Source organism: Lipophrys pholis (assembly GCF_963383615.2).
Source record: "Lipophrys pholis genome assembly, chromosome: 7".
Lineage (NCBI taxonomy): Eukaryota > Metazoa > Chordata > Actinopteri > Blenniiformes > Blenniidae > Lipophrys > Lipophrys pholis.
This window is the reverse complement of record NC_137638.1, coordinates 29,632,454-29,660,324: the sequence shown is the minus strand read 5'-3', so window position 1 is coordinate 29,660,324 and position 27,871 is coordinate 29,632,454. Positions and strand designations below refer to the sequence as shown.

The 27,871-nt window shown below is 41.9% G+C and overlaps 1 protein-coding gene across 1 annotated transcript; it reads right to left on the bottom strand.

The window, feature by feature from the left end:
• Positions 1-15,521: 15,521 nt before the first annotated feature.
• On the bottom strand, positions 15,522-23,082 carry LOC308111737 (heat shock 70 kDa protein 12A-like). Its single transcript, XM_080466749.1, has 4 exons — positions 22,686-23,082; positions 18,144-18,365; positions 17,574-17,745; positions 15,522-17,289 (listed from the first exon to the last, which is right to left on the bottom strand). The coding sequence occupies exons 1-4, from the start codon at positions 22,965-22,967 to the stop codon at positions 16,259-16,261; spliced, it is 1,707 nt and encodes a 568-aa protein (XP_080322875.1). The 5' UTR covers positions 22,968-23,082; the 3' UTR covers positions 15,522-16,258.
• Positions 23,083-27,871: the final 4,789 nt, after the last annotated feature.

Below are 27,871 nucleotides of genomic sequence, written 5' to 3'. Positions count from 1 at the left end.
ATTTCCCATGTTAAACATGTCTCCAGGACAGTTTTCTTCCATCTAAGGAATATTGCAAAAATTAGAAACTTCTTGTCCTTCAAAGATGCAGAAAAAATGATTCATGCCTTTGTGACTTCAAGATTAGATTATTGTAACTCCCTAATGTCAGGATGTCCAAACTCCTCTGTTAGGATCTTCCAGCTAGTGCAGAACGCTGCTGCAGGTTTACTAACCAGAACTGGAAGAAGAGAGCACATCTCCCCAGTCTTAGCATCCTTACACTTGCTTCCAATTAGATCTAGAATAGAATTCAAGATCCTTCTGATCACATACAAAACTCTTCATCAGAAGGCTCCGTCCTATATCGAGAAACTTCTTGAAGTGTCTCACCCTCCACGAGCCCTTGGCTCTGAGGATGCAGGACTGTTGGTAATCCCTAAAGTCCATCAAAGTAAAACAGGAGGAAGGAGTTTCAGCCATATGGCTCCTTTACTCTGGAATCAACTACCAGCCTCGGTCCGAAGGGCCGACGCCATTAGTTTATTTAAGAGTAGACTAAAAACCTTCCTCTTTGATAAAGCTTATCATTAGGAATAAAATAGGACCACTAAGTTGAGCTGCTATAGGCCTAGACTGCTGAGGAGATTTTCTCTCTCCCGTTAAAGGGAGGAACTCTACATTTGGAGCTTCTGTTTCTTGTCTTTCTTTCTTTCTCTCTGTGTAGCCACCAGATACTGCCGCCGTCTGTTTTTCTCCCTGACAGGAGGGGAGCCGGATCCAGGGGATCAGATCCAAGACTCCCAGAGTGGAGTTACCACGGTCCTACTACCCGACCTAACCACAGCACCGTGACCCCACCGCAACGGCACGGCCCTTAAACTCCAGACTGAGATTGGTTCATCATCAGACCAACGCTCATCATAGACTTTTCTTAGTATTTGTACTTATCTTGCCTGTCTGCCACTCTCTCTCTCTCTCTCCCTCTCTAGTCCTCTCTCTCCCTGTCCTATCCCATGTACTTCTCCCCCCAACTGGTCAAGGCGGATGGCCGCCCTTCCAGAGTCTAGGGTCCGCCCCACGGTTTCTTCCTGAAGAGGGAGTTCTTATGAACTTTTCTCCATTCAAGGGAGTTTTTCCTGGCCACTGTTGCTTGTTACATCTGCTTGCTTTGGAAGGGTTTAGTTGGGTTCTGTTGTCCTCTATCATTGTAAGAGTGCTTTGAGATGTTTGTTGATGTGATTTAGCGCTTTATAAATAAAATTGAATTGAATTGAATTCTCAATGGTGCAAAACCGAGCAGCAAAGGTGACATGGTTGTGTATGCTCCGATGACTGAACCAGAGAATACAGACACTTCAAGAAAACAGACCACGTCTGTACCAGAAGAACCTTGTTCAGGTTTCGAGTCAAAGGTCGAGCAACATTCTGCAAAAGCTGATGCTTTCAAATCGCAGAAACGAGGAGATGCATTCATTGAGGTCTTCCACGAATGTCACACGACCTTCACATGGGACTTGCATGAAAGGGGAAGGGGGTCACAGACCTCCACATGGTGCACATCCCCACTGACCCAAAGGCACCGCCATTTTTTGTACACCAGTACATATTCTTGCAAGCTTCCAACATAGTAAAGTGGTTCTGGACCATGAAAGTGGACCAAATTACCCAGTACCAGCTAGTTTCTTCATTCGGCAACGACAAGTCTACCTGGAACCAGTGCCTAATCAGCTACTCAGACCCAACATAGATGTCCATCATCTTTCTCCACAGAACAATGAGCGACGCTCCCTTTTGCGACATCTCATCTATGTGGACGACTTCCTCATGAGTCACTGCACCTTTGAGGAACATTTAGCTGATTTACGACATGTCCGTTTTCAACTTCTGGTAGCTGGAACCAAACTTGCCCTCAGCAGAGTTCAGGGGTGCTGCACCAGAGTTGAACACATCGGGCTCATAGGTGGCGCTGATGGGATTGAACCCTGAGCAGGGAGAGTTCACGCCATTCAAAACCTCAGAGCCCCGACTAACGTGTCAGAACTGAGGTGCCTCCTTGTGGTCTGCAGCTTCTCCTCACAATCAACCAGCGATTGTGTGGTGAGCTCTGGACCCCCCAGAGACCTCCTTAGCGAAGACAAGCTCTGTGAGAGGGAAACTCCTCCAGAAACATCTTTCTGTCTCACAAAAGAAAAACTCAGTTTCCTGTCTGGCCCATAAAGACCAGGACAAAGAGTTTCTCCTCGAGACAGACTTTCCTACTCATAGTCTCAGTGCTGCCCCATGTCGTGGATATTCTGCTGTTGCTGTCGGTGCTGTTTGGAATAAACTGTTAAAGCAGGTTTCTCAGTCAAGAGTATTTTATTGAGGCCTCGAGGCACAGAATCATTGAGTGCAATCAGCGGTCTGCAAGATCAAGTGTGACCCAGGTGGTGTCTGTGGGTCCTAATGAGAACAGCAGGGGAAGGAGGGGTGAGTAGCACAATAGAACAACAGAGAGTTTGGCCACAACCAGTGCCTCACCTTGGAGTTCATAGTTCTTACACAGATAAGGCTGTTGCTGGAAGAAGGAATCTTTGTTAGTTGAAATCCAGCTGGACAAGGGAGTGAGGGAGTCTTCCCTCGTCTAAAGCCAGGAAGATATGAAGCCTACAAAGTATAACGAGTACAAGGCCTATGATGATAAAATATAACGAGTATAAGGCCAAGATATAATTTTACCATGACAATCCTCACTTTTGGTCATAATTTATTATTGACCAACTAAAGAAAATAAAATTATTATACAAGACTGCAATGAAAACATCCATCATGTTTAGGGATGGGAATCGAAAACCGGTTCTGACTTAGAACCGGTTCCAATTGATCAATTCCATCAGAATCATACACCTTATATGTGTTCGATTCTTCTTAACGATTCATTTCCCAGCACGACCTCAAGTCGCATTGCGGTACGTTGCATTACGTCACACTCTGCGACGCAGAGCTCCTTCAACCACGAGACAACATGGAGAGGAAGAAGCGGTGTAAAGTGGGAGACGATAAACGACAAAATAACAGGATACGTTAATACATGTCCACTCACCATGTCCTGAATCCACAGAGTCCCCAGCCTCTCGCCTCACAGCCACAAGGTCCAGTTAAAAAATTAAAAAAGTCTCAGTGCAAAATCCGGCAGGAGCCTTTCTGTGTGGAGTTTTCATGCTCTCTCCGTGTTCTCTCCATGTTCTCTCCTACTAATGAACTCTGCCGTCAACCTGTCCCGTGTAGTGAATGTCTGCTCCAAGGAGCCGACAGCGTAGACATATGCTAGTAGATCTTATCCATATGTGTGAGCCCCTAGTTGTCACAGTATTAAACGATCTACTAGAGTATGTAGATAACATATCTACACAATCTACATATCAATCTATATACACAATCTAGTAGATAACAAATGTATGTCCATGTATTAGATCATTCTGTGTTGAAAATCCCATCACAAAAAGCACCAACACAATATGAAAACACAGCATTCCCTGCAGACCGAGAGAACTCGTTCCTCCTGCTACGTCACTTCCACACTCCTCTCCAGTCTCCGCCTCCCAGAGAGGCTTAACTTGTCAACAGCACAAAATTTGAAAAAGTGTCAATTCCAGGGGGCATCCAATGAAGGCAAATACACATTTGACTGTCTTTTTTAAGGGAAAAATTATAATTAAAGTTTCATGTTTGGAAAAAATGAATTTGTTCCTTTTGGTGCAGAAGACTGTAAAACTACTTTTTTTCCCTTCAAAAAAATACTCAGGAATCATTAGGAGAATTGATTAAATCTGATCAATTCTCACCCCGAGTAATCCACCTGTTAATTCTCCTTTTTATAATAAATAAATAAAATAATAATAATAATAATAATAATAATTAATAATAAAAACAAACAAAAAGAAAATCGATAAGAGAACCGATAAAGAATTGAATCGTTAAACAGAATCGAAAATAGAATCAGAATCAGAAAAATCTTATCAATTCCCATCCCTAATCAGGACATTCAGGTGCGTTGAAGAAGGGAGACATGGAAAACATGCAGGACCTGAGTTTAACTCCCCTGCGCTAGGCTCTCAAACTGCGCCATGGTGGACTCCATCTTGGCTCTGCCAGACGCCCTCAGGGTACGTCCCTCCTATCTCCTGATCTATCGACGTTACCTTAACCCCTTGGATGACGTCACGGGGTTGATTCAATTCAATTCAATTCAATTCAATTTTATTTATAAAGCGCTAAATCACATCAACAAACATCTCAAAGCGCTCTTACAATGATAGAGTACAACAGAACCCAACTAAACCTTTCCAAAGCAAGCAGGTGTAACAAGCAACAGTGGCCAGGAAAAACTCCCTCGCATGGAGAGAAGTTCATAAGAACTCCCTCTTCAGGAAGAAACCGTGGGGCGGACCCTAGACTCTGGAAGGGCGGCCATCCGCCTTGACCGGTTGGGGGGAGAAGTACATGGGATAGGACAGGGAGAGAGAGGAACAGAAGAGGGAGAGAGAGAGGAACAGAAGAGGGAGAGAGAGAGTGGCAGACAGGCCAGAGAAGTACAAATACTAAGAAAAGTCTATGATGAGCGTTGGTCTGATGATGAACCAATCTCAGTCTGGAGTTTAAGGGCCGTGCCATTGCGGTGGGGTCCCGGTGCTGTGGTGGGGTCGGGTAGTAGGACCGTCGTAACTCCACTCTGTGAGTCTTGGGTCTGATCCCCTGGATCCTGCTCCCCTCCTGTCAGGGAGAAAAACAGATGGCGGCAGTGTCTGGTGGCTCCAGTAATGTTGTTACACAGAGAGAAAGAAAGAAAGACAAGAAACAGAACCTCCAAATGTAGAGTTTCTCCCTTTAACGGGAGAGAGAAAATCCCCTCAGCAGTCTAGGCCTAGAGCTGCTCAACTTAGTGGTCCTATTTTATTCCTAATGATAAGCTTTATCAAAGAGGAAGGTTTTTAGTCTACTCTTAAATAAACTAATGGTGTGGGCCCTTCGGACCGAGGCTGGTAGTTGATTCCAGAGTAAAGGAGCCATATGGCTGAAACTCCTTCCTCCTGTTTTACTTTGATGGACTTTAGGGATTACCAACAGTCCTGCATCCTCAGAGCCAAGGGCTCGTGGAGGGTGATACTCTTCTAGAAGTTTCTCCATATAGGACGGAGCCTGGTGATGAAGAGTTTTATATGTGATCAGAAGGATCTTGAATTCTATTCTAGATTTAATTGGAAGCCAGTGTAAGGATGCTAAGACTGGGGGGATGTGCTCTCTTCTTCCAGTTCTGGTTAGTAAACGTGCAGCAGCGTTCTGCACTAGCTGGAAGATCCTAACAGAGGAGTTTGGACATCCTGACATTAGGGAGTTACAATAATCTAATCTTGAAGTCACAAAGGCATGAATCATTTTTTCTGCATCTTTGAAGGACAAGAAGTTTCTAATTTTTGCAATATTCCTTAGATGGAAGAAGGCTGTCCTGGAGACATGTTTAACATGGGAAGTAAAGGACAGATCCTGATCAAAAATAACACCCAGGTTCCTAATATCACTGTTAGAGGTTAAGGTAATATTATCTAAGGTAATCAGACTATCTGAAAAGTAATCCCTGAGCTTTTTAGGACCTACGATTATAACCTCAGTCTTGGATGTGTTGAGCATTAAGAAGTTGATAGACATCCAGGACTTAACGTCCCTGAGGCAGGACTCTAGTTTAACAAGTTGGTCGGCCTGATTGGCTTTAATTGATGAATATAGCTGAGTATCATCTGCATAACAATGAAAGTTAATGTTGTGTTTCCTAATAATATTTCCGAGTGGTAACATATAGAGATTAAACAATATCGGTCCGAGGACGGAGCCTTGTGGTACTCCACACAGGACCCGTTCATGTATTGAAGATTTGTTATTTACATGAACAAATTGAAACCGGTCAGATAAATATGATTTAAACCAGTTTAAGGCAAAGTTTTTAATGCCGACGGCATCTTCTAATCTCCTTAAGAGTATATTATGATGGACAGTATCAAATGCGGCACTAAGGTCCAGAAGAACTAAAACAGATAGAAGACCTCTATCTGAGGCCATTAGAAGGTCATTCGTAACTTTTAGCAGTGCAGTCTCTGTACTGTGGTTCATTCTGAAGCCGGACTGAAGGTCCTCTAACAGATTATTCTCCTGCAGATAATCATTGAGTTGTTTAGCGACTACTTGCTCCAGAACCTTTGACAGGAAAGGAAGGTTGGAGATCAGCCTGTAGTTTGAGAGAAGGCTTGTGTCTAAGTTTGGCTTCTTTATGAGAGGTTTAATAACTGCTAGTTTAAAGGATTGTGGCACATAGCCTATTGTTAGAGACTGGTTAATAATTGTGAGTATAGAATTATTGATTAGTGGCAGTGCCTCTTTCAGAATTCTAGTCGGAATTGGGTCCAACAGGCTAGTAGTTGGTTTAGCAGAAGAATTAAGGGAATTTAGTTGGGCTAGTTGTATTTGCTGAAAGCATTCCAGATGACTGTTAGGTTTAACCAGTTACTCTGTTATGGGGCTAACGGACGGTAGGGTTTGATGGATGTTATCCCTAAGCGTTGTAATTTTATTTTGAAAGAACTTCATGAAGTCCTCACTACATATATTGATAGGAATGGTGGGCTCGACGCTATTTTGGTTCTTGGTCAGTTTGGCTACAGTACTGAAAAGTAACCGAGGGTTGTTTTTGTTTTCCTCTATTAAGGATGAGTAGTAATTAGTTCTACTTCTACTCAGAGCTTTTTTATACGTTTTGAAGCTATCCTTCCAGGCTATATAATCTATGTCTGTTTTTGTTGAACGCCAAGCTCTTTCTAATCTACGGGAGCGTTGTTTAAGCTCGCGGGTTGATGAGTTAAACCATGGGGATGACTTTTCCTGTTTGATCTTCTTGACACTTCTGCTAATGATTGCTGTCGAGTGAGAGTGACGTCACCGTGGTGTTGGTAAAACGGAGTCTTTTTAAACTATTTCCAGGGCATATTTTTTGTGCCCTGCTGAGGGAAATGGTAACTTAAATTGTCTCTTTTGATCCGAAACCGGGATCTTGATGATCAGTCACTTTGATCGTCAGTGGGACGGATCCGAGGTCTGCTTCCCTCGCTTCGTACAGCGTGAGTGCATTGCGGCCTGACAGCTCGGTGTTTGACAGCGTGGGAACTTTTTGAAATCGCCACCAAAACGAGTTCTGACAACCCGGAGTGGCTCGCTTTTTGCCTGGATCCGGGTGTCAGCGGTGAAGACAGCAATATGCCCCCGAGGAAAGCACCGTCGATGGAGGAACTTTCTGCTGTTAGGAAACAGCAGAAGAGCATCATGGATCTGGTCGGGGAAGTAATGCAACTTCGAATACAGAATGCTGAGAAGGATAAGCGCATTCAGCATCTTGAAAGCAGAGTCGCGGACCTGGAACAGTACACCAGGGTGAATGACGTGATCGTCACCGGGCTCAAAATCAAACCCCGGTCATACGCGCGGGCGGTGACCCCGGAGAGCGAGGGGGGGAGCCCGGTGAGCTGGATGTTAGCTCCACGGAGAAGCAAGTGGCTGGGTTTCTACGGTCCAAGGGGATCGAGTTGGACTGTAATAACATCGAGGCCTGCCACCCTCTGACCAGGAGAAACGCCAGTGAGAATCCAGCGGTAATACTCCGGTTCACAAACAGAAAATACAAAATTGCCCTGCTGAAACAAGCTGAAGGGAACCAATGTTTTCATGAATGAGCACCTCTCCAAACACAATTCTGATATAGCCTGGAAAGCACGACAACTCAAAAAACAGAGAAAAATACAAAACACATGGACTTCAAATTGCAAAATATTCATAAAACTGAACGGGACCCCCGAGGAAGCCAGAGTGATCTGCATATGCAGTGTCACTGAACTAGACAAATACCAATGAATGTCTCTGGATTATACTACATCATCATGGCATGGACTGGATTAGGACTGGATTGCACATGGAGGTAACAAACAAAAACTCAAACATGGCTTCACGCACTGACAGAACTAACTGTACACCTGGGGACATGAACCACATCGCACAGAGGATACGTGACTACCAAGAACTGGAGCTGAAAACTTTTGAGTACACCGATTACAACACTCTGGATGTGGAACAGGATCTAGACCCGGACAATAACTTTTTAATGAAGAGATACTCATGCAATGACATCCAATCATACTTCATATACCTCTGATAGCAGTGACCTAGGATTACAGCAAAGAATCTTGGACTATGAGCTCTTTGAGCTGAAAACTTCAGAGTACACCGAACATAATGTATTAGATTTGGAAGATCAGTTAGACCCAGATAACCTGTTCTTAACAGCTAACGCAATTAATTGCAAATACTACACTGAGAATGAATTTAACAACTCTGTTAAAATGGAAGGGAAATTCTCAATTATTCATTTCAATAGTAGAAGCATGTACGCAAATTTTGACGCAATCAAAGAATACGTACAACAGTTTGAGCATCATTTAGTATCATTGCAATATCAGAAACATGGTTTAATGAGGATAAAGGCATTGTTTTTGAGTTAAATAATTATACGTTAAACTATGTAAACAGAACCAATAAAGGGGGAAGAGGAGTTGCTATATACGTCCTCAAGGAATTTAAATTCAAAATATTAGAAAATATGACAGCATCAATAAACAACTTACTTGAATGCTTATCAATAGAAATTATCAATGTAAAAAAGAAAAATATAATAGTTAGTTGTCTCTACAGGTCACCAGGCTCATCCGTGGAAATATTTACAAACTGGGCAGAAAAAACATTCTCAGAATTAAGTAACAAAGTATTATTTATCTGTGGGGATTATAACATTGATTTGATCAATCCAAATAAACATAAGACTACTGATGAGTGTATTAATAGGATGTACAGTTTGAGTTTATACCCGACTGTCACAAGACCTAGCAGAATAACAAAGCACAGTGCTACCCTCATTGACAACATCTTCACTAACAATATGCAGTTCACAAATGTCAGCGGCCTAATGGTTTGTGATATAACGGATCATCTGCCCGTATTTACTGTGTATGATGATAAAGGGTTAGATCAAAAATCACCTCAAAAATATTGTTATAAACGCGCAAAAACTGAGGACTCAATTTATTCACTTTATAGTGACTTAATAAAACAAGATTGGAGAGAGGTATATAACAAGAATGATGTAGATAGTGCTTATGATACTTTCATGGAAATCTTTAGTGTAGTATACAATAAAAACTGTCCAATTCGGCAATTTAGTAAAAACAGCAAAACAATAAAATGACCTTGGTTAACCAAGGGTTTACAAAATGCATGTAAGAAGAAAAATACTCTATATAGACAGTTTATTAGACTAAAAACAGAATACTCTGAAAGAAGATATAAAACATATAAAAATAAACTGACCGATATATTAAGAAATACTAAGAAACTATATTATACCAATCTATTATATAAAAACAAGAACAACATGAAAGGGGTATGGGGAATACTAAACACTATAATCAAAGGTAATGCAAACAATAATTCATATCCAAACTATTTCACTGATGGGAACAATGACAATCATAATATGAAGGATATTGTGGAAAGTTTTAATAGATTTTTTGTAAATGTTGGACCGGATCTGGCAGCAGAGATTCCGGAGTGTAGTAGCAACGAAATGGAGTCATTGATTGACATTAATTGACATTTAGTTTTCTAAAATCTTAGAGAAACTTTATAACAGTAGAATGGACAATTCCATAGAGAAGCATGAACTAATTAATGAAGGTCAGTTTGGGTTTCGAGCAGCAAGGTCAACTTCAATGGCCATCATCGATGCAATAGAAGAGATTACCAATAGCTTAGAGGGAAAGAAACATGCAGCTGGAGTATTTATTGACTTGAAAAAAGCATTTGATACACTTAATCATTCTATATTATTAAAGAAATTAGACAGATATGGCATAAGGGGAGTGGCTTTGAGTTGGATTCAAAGCTATTTAACTGGGAGACAACAGGATGTGAAGATGGGTTAATTTACATCAGGATATTTGGACATTGGTTGTGGGGTCCCACAGGGATCTGTCTTAGGCCCAAAGTTGTTAAATTTATACATTAATGACATTTTTAATGTGTCAACATTATTAAAATTAGTTATTTTCGCAGACGACACAAACATTTTCTATTCTAATGACAATTATAGTAATTCAGTAACTAATCTAAACTGTGAACTAAGGAAATTAAAAACATGGATGGACATTAACAAATTTTCCCTCAACTTAAACAAAACAAAAGTAATGTTTTTCGGTAATTATAATGGAAAACCAGACCCAGTAATTATAGACGGTGTAGTTTTAGATACAGTATCAGAAATTAAATTCTTAGGAGTCACCATTGACAGTAAATTAAGCTGGAAACCACACATAAGTCACATACAAGGTAAAGTCTCCAAAAGCATCTCAATCATTAATAAAGCCAAGTTTTTCTTAAATTACAATGCATTATTTCTATTATATGGTTCGTTAGTTTTGCCATATCTAAATTATTGTGTAGAAGTTTGGGGCAATAACTATAAAAGTTCATTACACCCCCTTGTTATACTCCAAAAACGGGCTGTAAGAATTGTACACAAAGTAGGATATTGTGATCACACTAATATATTATTTTTGCAGTCTAAAATGTTAAAATTGCATGATTTAGTTGAATTCTCTACTGCCCAACTTCTGTTTAAAGAAATTTAATAAAAATGTGCTACCTGCAAGAATACAAATGCGTTTTGCACGCACAGAAGGGGGATATAACCTGAGGGGGTGTGATAACTTTAAGGTTCAAGCAGTGTCTTCCACTAGGAAAAGTATGTGTGTGTCTGTATGTGGAGTTAAACTCTGGAACAAATTGGGAGTAGAGCACAAACAATGTCCAAATATTCATCAATTCAAATCAAGATATAAAAAAATAGTATGGTCAAAATACCAGAAGGAGGATACGGGCACTTGATTACTACTGGGTGTTACAAAGTGATGTATACTTTAATACTTTAATGGTCAGATCTAGCTAATGATGAAGTCTATTGTTGTTATTACTATTATACTATTGCAGTTGTTATTATTGTTATTATTGTTATTGGTATCATTATTTTTTAATCATTATGGTTGTTATTATTGTAAGAGGATATAACATGTAATTCAGTAACAAGAAATAACTAAGTGATTATATTGTATTAATAATATCTTACATTATCTAATAGACTATATGTCTTGGCTGTTTTTGTTGTTGTTTTATTTTCTGTTTTATTTTAACAGTGTTATTGTAGCAGCCACATTATCATTATTATTTAAGTTTATGAACAGGGGTGGGAGTTAATAAGCTTGTCTTCTTCCCACTCCTTTTCGAGCTAGAGTGTTGATATTATTTTTTCTTTTATTGTATTTTTTTCTGGCTTTTATGCCTGTGTTGTGTAGCTCGAAATAAATTTGGAAATGAATGAATGAATGAATTTTTTGAGGAGCTATGTCGTCTAACGTTGTTTTTAGCATATCTGTCAGACTGTTTGTTAGGTATTCAATGTCTGAGCTAGCAACAGTATACGGGTCAGGAAGATTCACTACTGATTCTATAGCAGAGGGAATTCTTTCCTTGAATTTAGTTACTAAGTTATCAGAGAGAGACCTGGTTAACACGGCTTTAGCCGGAGGTTTATAACTATTCAGAACAAAGTCAAAGGTTATTAAGAAGTGATCTGACAGGAAATCATTGTGAGGAGAGATGGTCAGATGCTCTATATTCAAACCATAAGTTAGAATAAGGTCTAGGGTGTGTAGATGTTTATGGGTAGGCCCGTCTACTACCTGAGAGAAACCTAGAGAGTCAAGTGTAGATTTAAAGCTGGCACTGAAACTATCATTTTCTACGTCAACATGAACATTGAAGTCTCCTACCATGATAACCTTATCTTTAGTCAGGGCTAGATCTGACAACAATTCAGAGAATTCAGTTAGAAAAGTTGAATAAGGTCCAGGAGGACGATAAATGATTACAAATTCTACAGAATTTACTATTTTATTTGACGGGTGTGGCATGGTCACGCTCAGACTCTCAAAAGAACTAAAGTTGGATTTTGGGTTAATATTAATTAGTAACTGAGAGTTCTAGATGGCTGCCACGCCCCCTCCTCGACCACTTTCACGAGCTATTTGAGTGTTAATATGACTTGGAGGGGAGGCTTCATTTAGACTAACATACTCATCTTTACGTAGCCAGGTTTCTGTTCATCCAAAGAGATCAATGTTGTGTTCGGTTATCAGATCATTGACTAGAAGAGCTTTGGATGATAAAGATTGAATGTTTAGGAAACCACATTTCATTTGTTTGTCTTGATTTTGTCTAGTTTCACACTTGATACGGATTAAGTTTTTGTAGTCATTAGAAGTAGTTTTCCTAGGTTTAGATAGTTTTACACTTGTGCTGGTCCGAGGGATAGACACAGTCTCTATGGGATGTTTAACTAAGTTAGCTATGGTTGGTGACTGCCCAGAGGGAAACTCAGAGAGGCGTGTAGGACTGCGACTCTGTTGCCTGGTCCCCACTCTGGTGCGTCAGGATGGAGGAGCTAAGCTTTTAACTATGTTTCTAGATAAGAGGTATGCTCCATCCAACGTGGGATGGATGCCGTCCCTCCTGATGAGACCAGGCTTGCCCCAGAAGGACTTCCAATTATTAATGAAGCCTACCGAGTTACTGGGACACCACCCTGACAGCCAGCGGTTAAAAGATGAGGTGCGGCTAAACATCTGGTCACTGATGAGGTTTGGGAGGGGGCCAGAGAAAAATACTTCGTCTGAAATGGTCCGCGCGTATGTGCACACTGACTCTACGTTAGCTTTGAGGACCTCAGACTTCTTCGGGCGAACGTCGTTTCCACTGCAGTGGATTACAATCCGTTTAAATCTCCGTTTACTCTTGGTCATTAGCTTTAGCTGGGACTCAATGTCGCCTGCTCTGGCCCCAGGCAGGCAGCTAACTGTGGCCGCTGGTTGTCCTAGGTTAACGTGTCTCACTATAGAGGAGCCAATAACCAGCGTGTCCTTCTCAACCAGTGTGCTGCTGAGTGGGGCAAACATATTGGAGACACTGACGGAGGCCTGGGGAAAGGTGTTAGGAGGCTTCCTAAAGGAGTTAGTGAAAGGTGATCAGTGTAGCATTCAGATGTCATAATAATGCGATGGTGCACAGAACTACAAGGGTATTTCCTAATTCCGTCCATCCATCCATTTTCTTCCGCTTATCCGTTTCCGGCTTGCGGTCATATCGCACCGATTAAGAACCTTCCTGCAGGTGGTGAGCACACGAGAAGGTGGCGCCCAGCGTGGGACACGAACCCATTACCTTGAGATTGTGAGTCTCATGCTCTACCAACTAAGCTAGCCGGGGCTCTACGTCCAAATGGTCCCTCCTCTCTACTCTATGGACTTTTCCTTCACCCTGGAAGTGTTTTGTGTGGCGGCATAAATAACAAATTTATTCAAATTGATAAATTTTCATTAATAGCTTTTTTAAATAATGTAATAATTTAAATAATTGATACATTACTTTCAAAATTGTTAATGAGTAAATGACAGTTTACTTCGATTCATAATTCAAATTTTTCATAAATTACTTCCAGTGATTTATTACTTTCAGTAATCTATTACTTACAGTAACTTAATGCTAATGACCAAACATAAATCCCAACATGACCCAAAATTCATGACCACCGGTGGAGGTGACAATGTTGAACGACCAGTAAACAGAAGTGTAGTTTTACAGCTCTGCTCCACTTCACAACAGCAGTTCAGTACAATGAACGCATTACTGTCAGGTTCAAAGTTACTTTATTTGTACCCGTGGGTGGATTTGTTTTGCAGATGTTGTGATGCATATTGTAACAAAGAAATAACACAAAATGAACCAGATAGGCAGATACTGGCTGAGTGACGAAGAAAAACAAGACAAGACCAGACAACTTCTTAATGTTCCGCCATTCACCAATAAGTAAATAGTTAACATTGAAACAGATTAAAACAGCTCACAATAAAAAATAAAATAAAATAAAAAATGACCTTACAGAGATAAAAGCAGTCTGACATAAAACCATACAAGAACATACATTTTGAATAACGCTGTCCTGCACCTTGGGACCAAGAACCTCTGTTCATTGTATCTTAAATACCTCTTAGTCCCATATTACAGAGCAGAACACTTGGTTCTCAGAGTGCTGCTTACTGGAGGTTCCTAGGTTTTCTAAAAGTAGAATGTGATGATCAGTTTCCTCAGTTTAAGTCCTTCCAGTCGGTCTCCGGTAGATGCAGAAGGTGTGAATTTGTTTTTGTGTTTACAGGGAAATGCAATTGAATCAATGGAAATACATTTTATTTACTTTTTTCGTGAACAAAAAGTAGGACAAACATTTTTCATACAGAAAGAAGAGAGAGTAGATCATTATTGAACATACAGATTTCAGATGTTATCAATTCACACTCCAGTACAGACCTGTGCCCGTACTCATGAAGAGTGTCAGAGTCCTCTTAGGAGAGCTCCTATCTTAGCCTACAAGTTCCAAGCAAAGAATTCTGAGCTTAAAAGTGATTCAGGAAGTTTCTAAGAGTAACTCTTAGTAAGGAGTTGACAGCAACTTTTATATTAGTGAGGAGGAGTGTTTGACCGCCATTCTAAGATTTTTTTTAAGCGCTACGTCACTCAGAGCGACTTTTAGCCTCAGGATGCTTTGTGAATATGCTTTATGTTGCTCATCGTTTCACATACAGTTCTTCAATTCTTTGTGAATGTGAAGATGTATTCATGTGTGGGTGAAGTTTGTTCTTTTGGGCCCCTTCTCCAACAGAACTAACAATTAACTACCAACCAATTGCAATTTTGTGCTGGTTGATTGATGGATGGACGCAGTTTTACGTTTCAGAATCACTTTACAACTTCCTCATAAAATCAAGCTCGATCGATTTCGTCAAACCGGATTCTACATCTGTGGCTGTGGCCAGCATCTCCAAGAAGCCAAACTTGAGCTTCAGAAGTGACGTAGATGGGATGCGTCACTGCCATGTCCTGGAAAGCTACGTCGACCCAGACACGTTTAGTGATGGGTGACTCGTCCTGAGTGAAGTTTCTGATGTTCATGCTACACTCTTCCACCTGAAGTGGCTTTCCTAGGTCACGCATGGTTCTAGCAACCTGTGTGAAGGTGGGGGAACACAAGAAGGTGATTTCGGACTGCTAGTGTCACACAGACAGTTGCTGCCATGACAGGCACCAATTGCGTATTGGCACTTTCACAATGGAGGTCTTGAACTCCACTCAGACCCCAACCTGCTCTGGTACAGGGGAGACATTCTCAGCAGGTGGAAGAGGAAGCAGGGTTTGAAGCAGACTTAGGAACATTACATGACTAGAACAAGGAAGGATTGATGAAGTAAAGTGACCACTATGAGCTCTGTGATGAATTTGTTTTTAACAATGAAATCAAGGAAATGCAATTTAATCAATAGAAATATATTTTATTTACTTATTTGGTGAACAAAAAGTAGGACAAACATTTTTCATTAGGTAAAAACAGAAAGAAGAAAGAGTAGAACATCATTGAATGTACAGATTTCAGACGTTATCAATTCACAGTCCAGTACAGACCTGAGCTTTACGTTGCTCATCGTTTCACATACAGTTTTTTAATTCTTTGTGAATGTGAAGATGTATTCATGTGTGGAACAAGTTTGCGCTTTTGTGCTCCTTCTCCAACAGAACTAACAATTATTGCTCCATTCAAGTGAAGTGTCGGCTTGTAGTTAAAAAAGAAAGACGGATCCAGAATTGAATTTTCAACATACAGTATGTGGAAGTCGAAGGTATGATAGTGTGCTTAGTCTTCAGAGAAGAGGAGTCATTACCAGACTAAACACCCAGAGAAAGACAAGAACTTCAGTGATGAAGAAAGAAGATTTTGATGAAGAGATTCGTTCAATTCAGCAGGAATAGGTTCAGCTCTCCACAGCTGTCATAATGTTCCTTCATGCAGAATGGAGATCATTTACTGAGAGAAACCACCAGTAAACGTGAAAACAAAGCGGAGCAGCTGTGCAGTATTCATTTGGATTATTCCCAACATTTATAGGCTAGATCCTTTTTGTTCTTGATAAGTCTACTTCTGACTGTCCTCTGCAGCTTTGTGCTGGTTGATTGATGGATGGATGCAGTTTTACGTTTCAGAATCACTTTACAACTTCCTCATGAAATCAAGCTCGATCGATTTCATCAAACCGGATTCTACATCTGTGGCTGTGGCCAGCATCTCCGTGAAGCCAAACTTGAGCTTCAGTTTGACCTGACGTTTCATGCCGAGTCTCGTGTCGGGCGTGCTAACCACAAACGAACCAATTTTCTCCACCCCTTCCTCGTCCACGTAGAACGGACTTTCTTTCTCTGTGCTGTAAAACGCAAAGTGCATCGTTAAATGATCAGACCCCGATGGAGTTAAGATATGTTCTCTGGTATCATCCCAGCCCACGTTCTCATTAATGGCCACCAGCTTCATGAAGATATCATCACACCACTCGCCATCTTTGTTTGTGTATTTCTTGTCTGCTCTGTGCTTGGACGCATCAAACCGATTACCGACAGCAAGTCCGTAAGTGAAAGCACTTTGGCGAGAAGCCACCACCTCTGGGGTTCTTCCAAACATCACCGCTCCCTTTACGATTGCCTCTTGAGCTCTGAAAGGACACAGAACTTTACACTGAGCGGAGAACTGACGGATAACGTGGTGTTGTAGAATCTGACTCTCAGCGTAGCCCCCCACTAACAGAATGAACTCGATGTTGAAGCCTTTCCTCAAGATTTCTCTCAGACTGTCAGTGATGCTGTGTAGACTCTCTTCAAAGAAAGACCTCAGTTTCTCTTTAGAGATTTGGATGGAGCCCTCATTCCAAGAAGCACCGCTCACACTCTGAAAGAACGCTTCCACGTCCTTCACTCCTTGAGCTAATTTCCCCAGATTATAAGGACAGCTGATCTCCACCTCCTGGTCTTTCTTTTTGAACAGAGTGAAGTCGTACATCATTTTCTGAACCTCACTGGGGTACTGCCTTTCATATTCTTCCCACACGCCATCACAGAAGACCATCTTCAGCAGTTCTTTGAACTTTTGGTCCACAGTTTGTCCGCCCATATTGTTCCCCGAGGCTTTGTGCAGCTCCATCAAGGCTCCTCCGTCCAGAACCTGGTGGACAGTGATGTCAACGGTTCCACCTGCAAAATCCAAAGTGCTGAACTCTAGTCGTCCACAGAAATTGGACATAAAATGTGATTTGCATCTCAGTCAATATTTGGATGAACATAATGTACGTATTTGAAGAATTCTGATGAGAGTGAGGGGTCAGCTGACCTCACATCCAATCATTACATTTAGAGCTGAGCCAACTGTAGATTTATGGAGACACTGAACTGATTGACCCAGTACTATGAAATATGTGTTTGAAGGAGCTGCTTGTAAAGAAAACTCTCTCATAGGTAATCAAAAGTGTCATGTATACCTCCACAGTCCACAACGATGTATTGTGTTCCTGGAGATTGTTCCAGAGTGTCGTCTCCTTGACTCCGTGCTGTGAAACCTTCCGCTGTGAGCTTCTTACACCAGATGGAGGCGGCCTCTGGTTCCAGGGCTATTATCAGCTTGGTTTCATTCCCTTTGGTCACAATACCAGCCTGCAGGCACAACAACAGTATTAGGGCACATTTTAAAGTACAGATACGACTCCTGGGCCAAAATGTGTGGAACTCACAGGATTTGTTGGTGAAATGGACCTGAAAGGAAGTTTGTTTACTGAAGAAAAAGAGTAGTTTGCTAAACTGGAGGTGCTTTGATTTCTTTGTTCACATGATTGCTGCCAAGGCAGAAACAGTCCTGTGGCTGTCGTTAGGATCCATCTGATTTATATTTATGAAACTGGGAATTCTATTAATGATGAAAGTTGGAAGAAAACAGCTATACCAACAAGTTGTTTTTTTACCTTGAATATCAAAACTTAATTTGTGAATGTTTCTAAACTTTGTAAGAATCTATACATCCATCCACCCACCCATCCATCCACAGTCTCTGTTACCTGAGTGGCAGCTTTCCTCATGAACTGCTTTGCTGAAGGATCCCAGATAGCAGGTACAGTCAGCACCCAGTTGAAGTCGGCTGCAATAAACTCCCTCCCCGACGTGTTGTTGATGGTTTTCAGGGCGGTGTCCTTCAGGTATCTCAGCGCCTCAGTGAACACTTTCAGGGCCTTCATCGACTTCCCATTGGCTGCTCTGATGGTCAAATCACTGCCCAGTTTCTGGTGATGATCAAGATCCTAATTAGTATTTGCACGACTTTAACTGGACCTCATGATCATGAACGCAGATGCTCATGTGCTGCTCTCATGCTGAATCAGCTATTCTTTGCAGAATAACAGAGTGTCAGATTATTTTAACTTGAATTCTTCTATGTAGTCTGCCATTTTAGCTTCACTGTTAGAGACGATAGGATTGCATCCTCCCATGTATTATTACCTACATTTTCCTCCATGTTAGTTTCACTGATACTTGGACAACAGCCTGTTGATGTGTAAACAAGGAAGGGACTGCAAACTGGAGCCCGCCTCAGAGAACAGAGTCCATTGTGATTGGTACAGAGTGTAAAACAGGAAGTGGTCACAGGAGGCGGTTCAGAGACGGAAGGAGAACCGCCTCTCTGATTCAAAAGTCAATGTTTGGGTAGAATCTCTCTTTCCATCCTTAAGCTGGGGAGAGCACGACCGTGACTTGTGCAGCTGACCATGTGGTGAGAATGTCTTTGTTTAATAAATACTTGTGTAAATTAGTAACTCTCTCAGATCTGTTGTTTCCATAGTCAGCCACAGTTGTGGAACATGCAGAATCTAGACAACTTAAATATAAGATTAAACTTAACAATAATGACGTTGAAAGAAAACGTGAAGGTTAATCCAGCTGCAATCTACAAATCTATAAATTAGCAACCAAATACACTATTCAATGTCCTATTGAACAAAGATGTTAGAGGAAGTGCTATCAGGGTTTGTATAATGAAGCTGAACACAGATTGACCATGTCAGTTGACTTTTGTAAACATGTGAAATAAAATGGGTGTCACGTTGATTGTGAACGATCTGATGTGTTTCAGGGGGAGGTTGTCAAAGGTTGAGTATGCTCTCTGCATTTCAGCCATCTTTCAGGACCCATAAAATTGTAGTAGATTCTGAGCACTAGGTGGGGCTATAACCTTGGTTGGTAATCAGCTGCACAGGCGTGTTTAAAATCAGTGGTGAGGCTTTTTACAGTCACTCTTTTTCTTTCAAGATCAACCAGCAAAGATTAGAGAAGATTAACAAAGGAACTCCACAATGAGGAATTAGTAATAGTTTTTTTGTTACTATTGGAATTATTGAAACAAGAGTAACAAGCATTCCTGAGCACTTCCAACAAGGAACTAATAGGATCTAGTATTGGATCGTCTCCACTCAGACTGTGGATAAGTGACCTTGGCTACAGGAGCAGTGGACTGTTGAGAGTGAAGGGCCTCGCTCAGGGAGGTACAACGGTTCAAGTCTGATAACGTGCAGTCACAGGTTATGTCACTGGGTTCAGTGCGCCTGAGCAGACATGAGATGGATTGACTGCTACTGACTTTGTGTTTTAACTGATCTATGTAGTTGTGTGTGTGTGTGTGTGTGTGTGTGTGTGTGTGTGTGTGTGTGTGTGTGTGTGTGTGTGTGTGTGTGTGTGTGTGTGTGTGTGTGTGTGTGTGTGTGTGTGTGTGTGTGTGTGTGTGTGTGTGTGTGTGTGTGTGTGTGTGTGTGTGTGTGTGTGTGTGTGTGTGTGTGTGTGTGTGGTGAGTTCACCGTGCGTCCCGTGTCCGGATTGGAATCTTCACTCAGTTTACATGATGCTCACATCAACACTGTTACTGCACGAATAATTAAAACATCTGATCATCAAACTGCCGGTTAAATGACGCCTATGGATAATTTTCCTTTGACTGTGTTAACACACTCTTGAAGTAAGAATCTGCCAGACTTTGGAGTGATTAAACATTAATACCCAAGTAGTACTAGGAATTCATTTAAAACTCAAAATATTTTAAGATCATCTGAAGAGTTGTGTGGAGAAAAACAAGGATTATCACGAGACAAATGAAAATGTGTGTTGTTGGTTTTTTTTACGGCATTCTTTTACCGGGCCAATTGGATGAAGTTCCATAGGTGTGTTATATTATCAAGTACACATTTCTATGTCTTGCTATGCAGAAATCGTTTAACCTCAATGATTTGTGTAATGTTCTCCAATTTATGTTGGGCACAGCATTAAAGACTAAATTCAAAAGTAGTGTGCAAAACAAAACAAAGCAGTGCTCTACCATCTGGTTTATCAATAACTCCTAGCTCCATATACAGCAGGTAAAATAAGTATCGAACACATCACATGACATTTTCACCAGATGTTGGTAACAACCCAGATAATCCACACATCTTGGCTTTCCATGCGTTTCTGCACCTCCCTTTCGTCATGTTCAATGCTTTTCCCCGTGTCATTTGAGATTATTACACTCTAAACATCACATTACTCACAGGTTGTCACCAACATCTGGCAGAAAAGAATCATGTGAAAAGCACCTTGAGAAATATGTTCACTGACATGTTCAACACCTATTTTACCTGCTGTGTATTGTATGTTCTATATGCGTGTGTGTATAATATCTCATAGGGATGCACTGATACCACTTTTTTAAAGGACATGTCCTAACCAAGGTTCTCACCAGGATTTTCTGACAGCGTAGCAGCGGGGGGCGGGTACCACTGTGAGTTAGGCGGGGGGTTCAGGGGCAGCTCAGGCTCTCGACAGGGTGCAGCGGCAGCACCCTGTTGTGGGGCCCCAAAAACTCTGAGCTTTTAGGCTATTAAGAAGGCTTATTTGCCCACTGGAGGACTATAATCAGTGGCCGATATTTAAACTACTGTACAGGGTTGATCTCAGTCAGCAGGACCTCGACGTCACGCCACACCCTGATGCGTCCTTGTCTTGGAGGCTGATGAGCAATGCAGATACTGCACAGTATTCCTTTAATAAAAAACATTACATGAAGGTAAAACACTAGATTGATGAATCTTAAACTATCTCTTATAAAATATCAAGTCAGTTGAATAAACTCACATGATTTTGTGACTATGGTAGTTGAACATATATTAAGATCAGTCTAACCCTAACCCATCAGTTAGGATGTATCCTTTATATTAGGCCCTCGTTCTATATTAAAAACAAGTTATTTTATGCTGTTCATTGGTGTAAACAGGTTCATGGATCATGAAAAACAGAATACCGAAGAAAATAAAGGCTCAGGCTAACGGCCTCGACATAGTCCCACCAGAACAAGAAGAAAAATTCTTGTTCGGCAGGATAGTTCATACTCCGAGAACAAGCTATCGAACTCCCAGGCCACGCCCCCTCACCGCAGACGCCTCCTGTGAAGCTACGTTTTAACTTTTCAGAAATACATTTCGCAGAACTGTTTCAGGAATAAAAGAGAGTTTGTGTTCTGGCGGCCATGTTGGTCCGATTTTAATGGCAGAAGTTGACAGCTTTGATGCGTTAAGGGACATCAGGTAACTCCGACCTGTGCTCCACGCTAACGTGTGTGTGTGTGTGTGTGTGTGTGTGTGTGTGTGTGTGTGTGTGTGTGTGTGTGTGTGTGTGTGTGTGTGTGTGTGTGTGTGTGTGTGTGTGTGTGTGTGTGTGTGTGTGTGTGTGTGTGTGTGTGAGAACATGAAAGTGACAGTGTGAGGTTATCAATACAATCAGTTGGATTCACACTTCATGTTGGTATTTCATTCCTTTGCTGTGACTAAACTGGTTGAACGACTGCACTCTCTGTCCACGACCTGTTTGTTGTTACTTAGTGTGGTTGTGAAACTTTGAGTGTTCATTACATTTTCTTTGTTACTGAGCAAGTATGAAGAGCTGCACAACAAAATCTCAAAGTTATTGTTATTGCAATATCAACATGCAATATTCCAACAGATTGACTGAATTGACTTTATATGTGCTGCAACTCATGTCTTTGTTGCAATACCCAAAAAGCAGATGCCCTCAGCTGTCAGTTCACTGGTTTGACCCCCACTCTATGCTCATGTGTGAAGGCCTTAAGCACCAACCAGTGTAGTTACTGGTAACAATGACCAGGGTGGGTTTAATGTGGAGGGATGCTCTCTGCAGGGGGTCAGTGAGGTATGGTTCACTATTTTATGATGAGCTTCAAGAGAGGCTGTGATTTGTGCTGGTTTCTGTTGAGTCAGGTGTGACCCTGATCCTCACACCCCGCCTTCAATGCTGATCTGCTTCATGAACAAAGTCCAGCAGCAATAAAGTCAGACCTGGATTATAGATAATAACCTATTATAACATTAACAGAAAGCTCTGCCTGCAGGCTGTTGACAGTCAGAGGAATGTGAGCCCGCAGAAACAGAAACAGAAAGTAAAAGAACAGAGAAAACGTTTCCTTTAACTGAATCCTGCAAAATCATGTCTGAACTAAAAAGTAGAGAGAAGTAAATACAGGGCACACGGGGTCGATATGAGTATTGATCAAAAAATACACTCACTTTTCCATAGAGGGACATCTTAAAGCATTCAAAGAAGAACTTGTTTCGTGCGTCGTCCCCACGCATTTTGACGTAGGCCACTTTGGCTTCATAGCCAAAGCTGAGAAACTGTTCGTGCTCATCAAACAGGATGCAGGTGGGGGTTTTGGGGGTCTCCAAGCCGACCTCTTCACCCCAGGGTGGCAAGTGAGGGTCGATCTCCTCGTCCCGGGGTGTCATACTGAAGGCATATCCACTGTACGAGGTGCCAAAGTCGATGGCAATGATGAAGGAGTCACCCATGGTGGAACCAGGACGAAGCGCTGTGCGTAAAAACAGGACTGTTGAACAAGCAGAGTCTGCAGAGGGAGAGACGGACACTGCTGAACAGCAGCAGCTGTCACAATATGTTTTTTTATGAAGTGCACAGGAGGAGGAGCTGATAGAGGAAGGAGTCGCTCATGTCGGCGGAACCACAACGACGTGCTGTGCGTAAAAATGTGACCAGAGTCTGAAGAGGGAGACACCAGACGTGTTATACAGCAGGAGCAGTGAGTGTGTGTGTGTGTGTCTGTGTGTGTGTGTGTTTATAAATTTATTTATTTGTCTTTATTATTTTGCTCATCTGGGAGAGAAACAGTTTCACACAAAGCTAAAAGGACGTTATAAAAAGAGTCTTTGAACTGAAATATGGTCTGTGTGTGTTGAGTCGACATTAATTCTGTGGTTTTCCCTGAATAATTTTCCATTACAAGCTTCAGTCTTCAGTAAAAAAACAATGCAATTAATTACAGAAAATTGACAATTAATTAGTCTTTTTTTTTTTTTTATCAATTGTCAGCACTGATAAAAATATATTGTTAATCTCTTTAGTGTTGAATCATTTTTTGAGGTGATTTTAGTTTTGTGTTCTTAATTGTTGCCGTTGGTGAGGAAGTGCCGCTCCAGCTACTTCTTCATCACGATATAGGAGGCCTCTTTGGGCTCAAGGAGCCAAGTGATGATGAGCGGAAGAGCATCTCCTCAACACTCTTTATTTTGTCCTTTTTTCTAAAAAACATGTCTGCAAACACGACGATCACAACCAAACACAAACAGATGAAGGAATAAAAGATACAAACTTGTGCTCATTGAGAACTGCCCCTGACAAATCTGTTCACGATGGACCTCAGCTGTGCAGGTATTAAGTCAGACTGAAAGCTTTCAGGTCGGAGGTGGGGAAACCCATTCAGCAGTCCAAATGAGGATTAATGGAATCAAATTTGAAATCTGAGTTACTCAAAGAAGCTGATTAGCTGCTCTGCTAAAAGCTTGATGTTAGTTTATATTGGCTTTCAAAGATCAGCTGTAATTGTACTTTAACTCTTTAAGATTTCTTGTATTGGACCTGTCGTGGATATTTTGTTGTTGTTGTCGGTGCTGTTTGGAATAAAGTGTTAGAACAAGATTTTTCTGTCAGGAGAAGTTTATTGGGGTCCCAAGGCACAGGATCCTGCAGAGTGCATTCAGCTGTCTGCAGGATGAGTGTGCGTCTCACAAGTTGCACCTGTGAGTCTTAACCAGTGGGGAGGAAAAGGAGGGGTTTGAAGCAGAACAATTGAACTGTTGAGTTTTAGCAATAGCAGAGCATTGACCTTGGTTCCCAGGCAGAGAAGGCCTTGCTGGAGAAGAGTGAACCAAGAGTTGCTAGCTTAAAGCCAGGAAGGTAGGAAGCCTATGATGATCAAATATAATGAGTATAAGGCTAAGATATCATTTTACCACGACAGACCCAACACAGAGATCAGTGCAAACATATCTAACAGTTCAGTTGTCTCTCTTACTCTAATTATAATTTAGAAGATTGAAGCATTGCTTTGAGGTGTCCACCAACGTTATTATGGTTTTCCCAATAAAAAAACAACCTAGACAAAGACTCCAAAGCTTTTCAACACAATGTTCCTTATTTAAACTTCACAGAAACGTAATTTTACTGCTACAAGGCTGACGCTGCCATTCCAACACTGATAATCACTAAAGGAGCAAACCGACACCAAACAGACCTGAACATCATCTGAATGCTGAATGGACTTTTATATGGACTTATAAAAGATTATAAAAGGAAGATGTAAAAAAAAAAAGGGGTGGACTGTTATTGGAAACCTTATTTTCTCCTCCATGTAATAATCTTAATGTGCGTTATGTGTCTATTCCAGTGAAATATTACTGCAAGAAAAGTGGAGCAGTCCACCGGAGCGATGTGAGGGTTTGGGCAACATGACCCTAAATCTGTAGGGCTCATGTCAAAGTATTTTGAGAAATCATATTTTCGACAGTAGAGTTGATTGTTTGTAGATCAAAGCTGCACGGTGCAGTAGCGATGAGTGCACTCACCTCAGAGACAAAATCCCCTTTTCAGTCTTTTCTGTGTGAAGTTTGTACGTCTTCCTCGTGGCTGTGTGAGTTCCAGAACAGCTGCTGAATAAACTGGTGTGTTGATGGTGATTACCCAGGGTGCACCATGCCTTTAGCCCCCAGAAGCCCTGAATTAATTTAATAAAGCAACGCAGAAGATGAATGGATGGACGCAGGTTTCTAAATGGAGTGACGCACACTCCATTTAGAAAAAGTGTGAAATCTATGGATCGACTAAATTGGATTAAATTGAGTTTAATGAAGGGACAGAAAGAGCTTCAGAAAACAAAGATGACAAACTTTGTATTTGGAACACGATTTGCGTCCACCTCAATAATAACCAGAGGCCAAACATGTTTCCACAAGGCTGCGATGAAGGTGAAGAGTGCTGCAGGTGGGTGTGGCGACACTGCATCCATGAGAGGAGCAGCCTGCTGTCATCCAGCGGAGGTCAGGATCATATGATCAGATAAAGGTGGAATCACAGTGATATTGTAGTGTTTACACCTTTTCTCTGGTGACACTCTTTCTTCTTGCTGCCATCTCCATCACTTTCCTCCTCTTTTGCTGCGGCTCCTTCGTCGGCCTTCTCCTCGCCGTTCTCCTCTCCGCTCTGCGTGGGTTCAGTGGAGGTCTGGCTTTCCTCCATCGCAGCACAAGAAGGTTCCTGCTCCTCAGCAGCAGAGGTCAACTCTTCTGAGGAGCCCTCAGGGTCTGAGAAGCCAAGGGTAAAGTTTCTAATATTTGTGGAGTCACGGTTTTCTAATGGCTAAAGCTGAAAATCATGTTATATAATAACATCCATGTTGGATGATGGTATTGTGTCATGAATAATCTTCATATTCACCATTATCTTCATGTCAAATTAAATGACGATTTTTCAAAGTATTAGATAAAATAAAGCAGTGGCTGGCCAATAGAGGGCGCTAGGGCGCCAACCTCGCTGATAAAAAAGAAGCAGATAAATAAATTATAAAAAATATAGTAATAAACTGTAATACTGTCAAAATATGCATATGCCCAGTGGGTAGCCCAGTGGTGCTACTTCAGCGAGTGTCGACGCAGCGTATGTGAGACCCGAGCTCAGCTGCCTCCAGGTACTGACAACCCAAATGCCCCCCCCACCCACTCAGGGACACGAGTGCCACTGCCTTGTGGGTGGAATACTGTGACACCTTCCGGAAACTCCTGCAGCTGCGCTGACACTAACTGTATCAGCTCGTCCTTTCTGTTGGATCCTGCCAGCAAGGCTGAGAGGAGGATTCTGACGACTGGGCACCCCAGGATCTCCATAACCTTCGCCCAGGCCTGCGCCCTGGAGAGGTCACTCCAGTGTCCCAGCAACAGAAACAACACGGGAGACAGAAGTTACGGGTTATAAACCCAAAGCAGATTGGCGTAAGCTCGGGCACTACGGGCTGTCTTCAACAGTGGGATGGACTATCGCATCTCACTGGTCAAGCACCACCCGCCTCAAGCTGGGCAGCCCCCAGCCAGTAAGGGGTTGACCCGCCACAGTCTGCCTGCTCAGTGGGCGCTTGGAGCTTAGGGTAAAAACTAATGAGCAGACTGTAAACCCTGCACCAGGCATAAATAAAGTAAAACCACCACATTACGGCTGGCTACCTGGAATGTCAGGAAGATGTGTCCTGGCCTTTCTGACGACCTCCAGAAAGTTGAGAACGCCAGGAAGACAGCCATCATCAGAGTGGGAAAGGACAGCTCCTTCCTCTACCATCTCCACGAACTCCTGCTGCAGTGCTGGAGGAAAGGGCAGTGCCCCAGGACATGTGTGATGCCAAGATCATCACGCTGTACAAAAACAAAGAGGACCGTAGAGATTGTAAGATCTATCGTGGAATATCCCTCCTCAGTGTTGTGGGAAAAGCCTTTGCCCGAGTTGTCCTCAACAGGCTGCAGCTACTCACTGAACGCGTCTATCCAGAGGCACAGTGCGTCTTCAGAGCCACAAGATGGACGATCGGCATGGTCTTCTCCCTCAGGCAGTTACAGAAGTGCCGTGAGCCTTCATCGACCTGACCAAGGCGTTCGACCTGGTCAACCGAACAGGCCTCTTCATCCTTCCCCACGGGATTGGGTGTCCCCCCAAGCTCCTGAAGCTGATCATGTCCTTCCATGACGATGTGAACGATGCTGTGCAGCACGACGTATCATGGTCGGACCCCTTCCCAGTTAAAAGCGGTATTAAACAAGGGTGCGTTCTCGCTCTGACACTCTTTAGCATCTCCTTCTCCCTGCTGCTTCGCTACACATTCTAACAGTCCAAGGATGGCATCTTCCTCCATGCCAGGAGCCACAGCAGCCTTTTCAACCAGGCACGCCTACGAGCCAAGATGAAGGTATGCAAAGTCATCATCAGGGAGTTGCTTTTTGTAGACGCCGCTGCAGCTTATGTTGCAAGTTGAGGCACGATTCTAAAATGCTTTCAAAGATGGGTTGAGGTGTTGGCTAGAATCTGAGGTTGATTGACTTTTTAAATAAACTCGCCCCAAACACATTCACTCCCTAAAAGAGACTAATGAAGCCTCTGCTTGAATTTGTTTATTATTATGTTAAAGGGGACATATCATGCTAAATCCACTTTTTTAGCCCTTAAATGCATTTTGTTGTATATTTAGAGTGTTTAGAAGTACAGAAAAGTTCAAAGTAGTCTCTTCAGGTGCTCCGTTGATATCTTTATATTCTGTTTTGGTCATATTTTGCGATCGGTTTCGATTTTTCTATTCTCTATTACGTTTTTTGAACAATGACGTCACAGTATTCTCAGCGGAACTGCCAAATTAGGACATCGA

Excerpts from the sequence above, each read along its gene's own strand:
- LOC308111737 (XM_080466749.1), bottom strand. The coding sequence starts at position 22,967 with ATGGGTGACTCCTTCATCATTGCCATCGACTTTGGCACCTCGTACAGT. Across the intron at positions 17,746-18,143 it reads TGAGGAAAGCTGCCACTCAG|GCTGGTATTGTGACCAAAGG; the intron begins GTAACAGAGACT and ends TTGTGCCTGCAG. Across the intron at positions 17,290-17,573 it reads CATCGTTGTGGACTGTGGAG|GTGGAACCGTTGACATCACT; the intron begins GTATACATGACA and ends TGGATTTTGCAG.